This window comes from Fundulus heteroclitus, chromosome 17, assembly GCF_011125445.2.
Source record: "Fundulus heteroclitus isolate FHET01 chromosome 17, MU-UCD_Fhet_4.1, whole genome shotgun sequence".
In the NCBI taxonomy this organism is placed as follows: Eukaryota; Metazoa; Chordata; class Actinopteri; order Cyprinodontiformes; family Fundulidae; genus Fundulus; species Fundulus heteroclitus.
In genome coordinates, this window is record NC_046377.1 from 63746 (window position 1) to 71983 (window position 8238).

At 38.3% G+C, this 8238-nt stretch overlaps 1 protein-coding gene across 2 annotated transcripts in view; it reads right to left on the bottom strand.

Moving 5' to 3' along the window:
* Nucleotides 1–6378, bottom strand: part of plxnc1 (plexin C1) — a gene marked incomplete at its 5' end in the record, with an annotated part of 32724 nt that extends 26346 nt beyond the window's left edge. For both annotated transcript variants that reach the window (XM_036149072.1, XM_036149071.1), the window contains 9 exon segments: nt 1571–1750; nt 3422–3555; nt 3655–3696; nt 3932–4007; nt 5438–5540; nt 5642–5804; nt 5883–5988; nt 6065–6165; nt 6244–6378. In XM_036149072.1, coding sequence (XP_036004965.1) covers nt 1571–1750; nt 3422–3555; nt 3655–3696; nt 3932–4007; nt 5438–5540; nt 5642–5804; nt 5883–5988; nt 6065–6165; nt 6244–6378 — 1040 coding nt within the window.
* Nucleotides 6379–8238: the final 1860 nt, after the last annotated feature.

Genomic DNA, 8238 nt, shown 5'->3' on the forward strand with positions numbered 1-8238 from the left:
GCAGGAACTTAATGAACATGTGGTTTCAGGGTTAAGAGCAAGAGGCTGGAAACTTTTAACGTCAGCTCTTCTGGATTAGCATTTCAAACAATAAAAAGCTGGGGGAAAAAATTCATATTTAGAAAATATGTAGTGGATGCTATTCCTTTACAGCAATTCAAATATTAAATGGAAGTAATCAGGATGATTACGTGTTGTCGATTAAAAGGAAAAATCCTACTGCTTATGCTATTATAAGCTGTTTACCAGTTTTTAAAACAAAAGCAGCCTATGGTGTTTCTGAAACAGCACAGTAACACTGATGCATTCAAAGTCATTGCAATTAAAAGGGAAGTAATGTTAAAGTGAAAATGTGCTGCTCAGGAAGTGTCTGTCGTTCCTCACCAGATCACCCTGTTTTTACATGTAATGGTTACGAACAAGCTTGAACAGGTTTCAGTGTACGGTTAGTTAGAAAGCAGGGTCCTTTGATTTTTGTTTTACCAGTTTGGGATGAAAGAGCGCATCTGGTAGTATACGCAATCTGGTTAAAAACCTCATCAGCTACGATTAACTATGCACACTGATATTTAATATTTTATATGGTAATATAGCATATGTAATTTTTAACTGACCACAGGTTGTTTAACCATAGTTGACGCAGTCAGGTCCCTAATGATGCAAAGACTTTGTGGTGGTGGTGGCAACATGTCCTTCGCATTGCTTTGCAGCCCTTCACTCCGGAGGCTGCCTCTACATAGGGATACCATGTAAGTCAGTTGCTTTGGTTGTGTCGCTGGCATTTGTGAATGCGCCATTAGGATGGAGGTGTTTCATACCACCCGTGTTTTCATGGCAACTATTTTGCAGATGCAAGTCTGAGGGGACTTTGTATAGATGCAGGAGTGATAGCTGATGAGCTGTTGATAAGTTATTGATGGTCATAGATAGAACCAAGCAATGCAGCTCCACAAACTGCTCTGTGAGGCTTTCCTGACATTAGCCTGCAAAGGGTTTCTTCCCTGGTTAGAACAGAATCACCCTGAGGACCTCATTTACTTTGAGGAAACTCTGAAAGAAGTCAGAAAGCTGTATTACAAAGTATCACGGCATAGATTTGAGGAGACTTTCTAACAAGACTCATGCCTGCTCACTTTGACACGTTTCAATTAATTCATCTCAGAAGAGGCAATGGTCCCATCTTGGCCTTCTGGATGTCTTATGTGGACATGGTTGAGATTTTGTGGTACACCTTGACTAAAACGAGACATCAGCAGAAAACGCAATGGAACAAAGATGAGGTTTTTCAGGAATAAAATGATTGAGCAGACTGGACACAGGCTAACCCTTCCCTAACACTATTTTCGACTAGTCAATCAGCAAGCTGCAGAATACATTAGATTTGATCAAAGTGATTGTAGCGGGTATCTAAGATTTTTAAAGTTTACGGAGGTCCAACAAAACAATAGGTTATGACATTTTATTGGCTTGTAGGCCAATCTTTGGTTTTGGGAAAATGTAAATAAGTTATTACATTTTACAATATCAGCTAGATATGATGGTTTTTTTTTCTTTAAAAAAGATGACATACCTTCTCCAACTGCTCCTTGGCACAATATCCATACAGTTTGGTGATGACTGATAGGTCACTGAAATGTTACCGTGGCAGCTTCCATCTGGAAGGACAGCACAAACTGTGACTGTTCCTTTAATTTCTGTGCTGGGAATATGGAACGTCAGATGGGACCCATTGTTGTACCGCACAGGAGATCTGACCAGAGAATACAGTGAACCACAGAATGAAAACCAAACAAGTATTACATGCAACATAAAAAAACATAAAACAGATCAAGTCATCATGTTTCTCAGTAGTATCAAACTTAATTAGAAAATGTCTATCTACAATCATTTCTTTGTATCTAGAAATTTGAACGAGGACCTGAACATCTAAAGTAATATCTTTAAGAGATCAAACATGAATGAACAAGAAAACACTTGTGCTTTAAAAGATTGAGCAACTGAAATGCAGTCTGAAGATGAAGTGCTAGATGGAGGATGGAATTGTCATATTCAATTAACTTATTTAGCTGAGTTGAATGTTTTAAAGGTAGAGTGGATGATCTTTTATCAGCCTCGACTTCTGGGGGGGGGGATCACCTTATTTATTGGTTGTCCCACATGCCAGTCATTGGTGTTCATCTAAAGCATGAGTGCTTGTTCCTTCCTAGTTTCTTTGGCGCATGTATACTTCTAGTTTTTATGTATTCAGCCATTCATTGTAGCTCCTCTGCTTTCACCTTTGAAATATTTTGAAAATGGCTGAGAGCCATTTTCAAAATATTTCAAACTGTTTAACACGTTTATGAGAAGCAGAAAGAAGACCAGAGTTTATTTAGGTAAGCAGGTCAGATGGTCTTGACCACTTATTCAAAAAGGGACTTAGGTGTTTCTTACCTATTTTCTGGAAGAATCATCCACTATATTTTTAATTACTTGTATTATTACTGTTTGTAAAATTGATAGTTTTTCTTTTTTTATCAAACAGGTCTCTCTTGAAATGAGATCTTGGATCTCAATGAGAATACATGTACAGATAAAAGGTTAAAAAGAATACATTTCAGTCCCTGAAGACACTTTCCCTCCTAATTCTCCCATTTGCAAGGTTATCCAGCAGTGCTGCATCCACCTTGCAGCCTTATGCATAAGTGTCACCATGGTATTTACATGTTTGAAGCAATTAAAGTAATTACCTCACACCTTGTCACAAGCCATGCTTACATTCAACTCTCATACACATTTTGAGCAAACTCTTAAAATGTTGCAAAAAAAGAAAATGTAAATAGGGCTATTTGCCAAATTTAGAACAGCTCAGTGTGCATGTGCTGCAGCCATTTTGGATTTGGACAAATGTTGAGTGGTAAAGCTTGACTACACTGCAAAAAGGGAACTAAAAGTAAGTCATATTTTTTTTTAAATTAATGTATCTTTCCTTGATTTAAGCAGGTAAATAAGACTATTTGCCAATGGAGTGAGTATTTTTACCCCTAAAATAAGAGAATTAGATAGCCTGTACTTGAAATAAGATGAAAGAGATGAATGATCCTATTTTAAGCTCAGAAATCTTATTCCATTGGCAAATAGTCTTATTTACCTGCTTAAATCAAGGACCTGCTTAAACATGAGATAGATAAACCGTTGTAAAATTTCAGTGGAAAGTAATGAATGAGACAAATTTGGCCTGGTAGCTGGCCAGAAGAAGCTTCCAAAAGAACTAATACAACCAAAAGGGCGGCAAGACTAGCTATTAGAGGGTAGGGTCATCTACATATTTTAATGCATATGTTTTGTGTTTCTGGTAAAATAAGGTGCATTTTAAGTGATGTAATGTTAATTTTGTGAAGGGGAGGGTAAATTCTTTCACACAAAGTATAAAATGACTTACTCCTTAGGATCACAATACATTTCTGCCTGAGTTCTGACTCTGGTCACGTTTCTGAGGTTAAGGCCTGTCAACAGAGCATCATTTCTGCCATGAACAGACACAACTCTGGGGACGATGGAGGAGATCTCTGGTTTCTAAAGGAATACACAGAAATACAGATGTTATGAATTACCTACGAGTTATACTGGGGAAAAAAATAAGGTGAGTGTTTGATCCGCTAAAATCTGACTCACAGAATAGCCCATCCCAGAGTCAATTTGTGAACAAATGCTGTCCTACGGGAGGAAAAATGCATTTAATTCATTAGGGCATTCTTTGCAGCTGCTGAAGATGACATTAGCCTGTTTTTCTTTTTTACACACAAAAGTCCAATAGAAGTTAATTTATAAAAAAATAACTGTGTCTAACTTGCTATATGGGAGAAGAAACATACACAATGGGGTATACAAACATGTATTTATAAATCTACATTTTTCTATAAAAAATATATATATATATATTCATCATTACGTTCTGGGCTGGATCAGTGGCCCAGGAACAGCTGTTCTCTCTCCATCCACATCCAGCTCTGATACACTGCTGACACCTGGGGAGAAAACAGTCACATATTAGGTTTGATCTCAGCTTTAGTAAAACATTGGCACATTTTATAGATTCCATTAGAAACAACAAGCCTCAGAAGCTCATTCAGTGGTAAAATTGTTCCTGTAAATGTAAAATTGTCCCAATTTACTGAGGGACAATTAAAACTTCAGAGGCTTTTTGTCATGATTTGGGTTTTTGTTTGTTTTGCCTTTGGACTTTCCTGGACTTTTCCCATCAGCCTGTCATCTCTCAGCCACCAGCCACTATCCAATCAGCTCAGCTACAGTCAATTAGCCCACATCATCTCCACCTGCTGCCAGTAATTACATTTAACTCTGGTCACCTGTTCACCTGCCTAAATATACCTGCTTCAGCCAACTCATCCCTGCCAGAATGTTTCTTCTCTTCTCACCTAGTGTGATGTGCCTTGCCTCTATCAGATTCTGTGTGCTCAGCCAGCTGGACTCTTCTGTTAAAAGTGTCTGTGTCTGCATGCTGCAGTTCTGCCTGTTTTCCCCCGTGAGTCCCAGTCACTTGCTTTGCCCGTTCTGGTGGTTCCCCGGTCTACATCGCCTGTTCTGGTCTTTCTCTACCTGCATCTTTTGGTCACCTGCTCATCTTTGCCTGCCTGCACCTTCAGCCAAAAGTCGTCTGCCTAGTCTGGTTCTGTTTGCCTGACCTGCCATTACTCATCATCTTCACAATAAACCTTTTAAACGTAACTCTGTGTCCGGCTGAATATCGGGTTCACCGGCAGTAATCATTACACCTTTTGTCTGAAAGACAAATCCTTTCGTTCCAGATACAACAGGAACCAGCTAATTTTACTAATGTCTCATCTGTTGGATTTAAATCTTAGCTCTAATATTTATATTACTCAGACTTTATGCAGAGTTGGCCTCTATGTTATTAAGAAAACATTGAACTTGATTCCTAGTTGGACATCTGGATGATATCATATATATGACAAACCATATTTCCTATTTCTTTCTCAAATGCTCCCATCGTTTTCTGCAAGCTTTAGCATCATCTTACTAAGGTGTGGCCTTCTGTCACAGCGAGAGCCCACCAGACTGACAGAATACAAAACTGGTCTGCAGTATAGACGTATGGGATGTAGAAGATGGTATTCTAAATATTGCCTCCAAAGAGTTATTGACAGTATTATTTTTTTCTACATTGATTTTGCAATAATAATCTCAAAATTGTCTGCACCTCTGATTGACAGTCTGTATTGCTTCATGTCATGTCAATAAATGTCTAACGTCTCTTTTTCTATACAGCGTAATCTTAGTTCTTCTTAATTCTCTTTCTTATTATAACATAATGTAAATTTCTATGTCACGTTTGTCTGACTATTTACTTTCCTGCAGTTAAACATTTTAAAAATAATGTACTCAATCTGTATTTTAAAAACCTAGATGAACTTACAGGTGAACACTTGGTTGCCCATGGATATTGGAACAGTTGATCATCTTTATTTGTTCCTTCAGAAATGTTTTTCCAAGAGTGATGTTTATGGTAATGTCAAGACCTGTAAAAACAAAATGAAGTATATTATTTTAATAATAAGTTGTACAGCTAATCTTGTACAGCTAGAAAACAATGTTTATAGACTTCCTGACCATCACTGACCGTCAGCAGGAAAAGGGTCTTTGAGGATGCAGGTGCATTGTGGGTACTGTGGTTGTGGCCCTTGTTCTTTACAAGGTGGAGTTGAGGATGTAGAGAACTGACAGGCAAAGTTAGACCGAACCTTGTCCTCCATTGTCAAGTGTGTCTCAATGACTATTTTCAGCTGAGAAAAGAACAAATATAATCAACCAAAAATTGGTAGCTCCAACTGAATCTCGTCAGAAATGTATTAATGACCCACGTTTCCTGGGGAGTCCTCCATAACTCTGTGGGAAATAATTTTCTGGTTGGAGTGATCAGGGATGGACAACCACTCTGCGTCTTTGCAGTCGTCTTTAAATGTGCAGCTGAAAAATGTTAAATGCGTCATCATGGAGTTCAGCATTGTCTGGAGGATTCAGCTGCAGATCAACTTTCTCTCACCTTGCTTGAGTAACACACCAGACACAGTGTGGATCCTGAGCTGAAAGACAATCCTTCATATTTTGGTAGGTGCTGCAGTTTGCCACTGGAACACGCTGGACCTGGACCAGAACCCAAACTTTCTGAAACAGCTCAACGTCCAGCATCAGTAAATGCCACAAGAAAAGGTTAAAATCTACCTGCTTTTTAAACGAGACATACACATGTTTCTGATCCACTGGATCCAGAAGGATATTTGGAAACCCTTTATTGTCTCCACTGGTTTTGTAGAGGATCTTTGGACAGGTGAGTCGATAGTTCTTGTCCACAGCAAGCTGACAACCAGAATGTGGATTACACATACAGCAAATATTGAAGAAACAATGATTGATGGATGGATCTCATATATACAATAAGAACTTCACATATTATTGTATAAACTAAAACTACAGGTTGTTTACATCAGTCCAGTTCTGACCAAAAACCCATACTATCTCCAAATAAATCTATAAATATCATATATTGTATTTTACCTTGGTATTTTCTTTGTTGTGCCTTTCTAATATCTTTTGTCACATTGACATATAAAAGCCTTTAGTTGTAATGGCCCTGGAAGACATAAGACCATGGGCAAATGTGTTGAGTGTATGCCTTCCTAAGCATTGAAAACCATAGCAGACCCGGTTTGGGACCAAATAGAACCCATTGATTGCTAGGCATCTTAAAAGCAATTCAACAGATGAGCCAACAGCTCACACGTGCAATGTATATCACCTATGTTCACTATGGATACAGAACAAATGCAACTTCTACTCAAACCTTACAGCAATAACCAGGAAATATATTACTTAAAGGGCAACTCACCCCCAAATCAACTTTATTTGCTGATAAACTGTTAACATTGGTATTTTATAGTGCTGTCTATATATTCTGATGATTATTTTGATAATTTACTGTGTATTTGTTTAAAACCTGGTTTTGTGTATAAAACCATCAGGGCGGTGCCCTCGTAAGGTTAAACGGTAGTCTTGCATTGAATTTCAAATCAATATTGCTATTGGTTCAAAGGTTCCTGTGATGTCATTTGTAGAAACTACAATTTTGGAGAATAAAAAAAGCTCTGTCTTGTGCCTCCATAGCGAGTTGGGGTTTGAATGGTAAGTTATGTGAGTCTTTTCTATTGGTTTTCCAGGTTAGTGATGTATTAGCCCAGACCACACCCAGACACTGCCCACTCCCCATTTCCTGGTTCACCGGGTGCCGCCTCCTCTCACAACATTTTCCAAGTATGAGATTGGGTGGAGTAAGGCTTTGGCACGGGGTGAGTTATACTTTAATGTAGCACTAGGTAATAATGACACCAAGTCTTTCAAATCGGAACAACACAAACAACAGCCAGCCATTTCCTCAACGGTCCGTTGCTGCTGTGAAACCCCACTTAATTGTTACTTACACAGGATAGGTATGTGATGTATTGTATTTTATGTCTGGTCTGCTTCTCTTATTGGCTTCTATGGTTAGCAGGCTGCTGCTCTTTTGACAAGATAAGATACCAAATGTTTAACATGATTGGCTCAGGAACCAGGAAGTAAACACGAGCTACACACTACACTGAAATAGTTCTGCACTGTACCTGTAATGTTGAAAGGAAAAAAACTTGACTAAGGCATTTTTTATATAGAAGAACAATCGTTTATAGGCAATGTTACTTCCATCCTGGGTAACAAATGATTAATTTAACAGTAAATTTCTTACTTCTTACGCAAATTAATCAATCAACGTGGGGGATTGGACGCTTCCAACTGAAGGTTAAACTTAAGTCATACCCCACCGTAAAATCACTGACATATTCCCAGATGGCCACTGATATAAAAACAATGAAAAACAATAAAATGAGACAAGGATGTTATGGAAAAGTAATAGCCAGTCATGACATAGCAGGACACAGTGATTTCCTAGGCATTGATCTCTGAACTCTTTAAATGCTGTATTTTTGGATGGAAGGACATCAAAAGTGATACATGCATAAGGAGATCCACAGTACAGGGAGGAGAGTCTACTGACAGGACACCTATTAGTTATGATGGTACAAATCTGACCTTTTCATAAAAGTGGCCAGAAAAAAAAGCTACTGATTAAAGCAATCCATAATAAGCTCCGTTTGTAGAGAACACCGAGAACATGTGAAAGAAGAA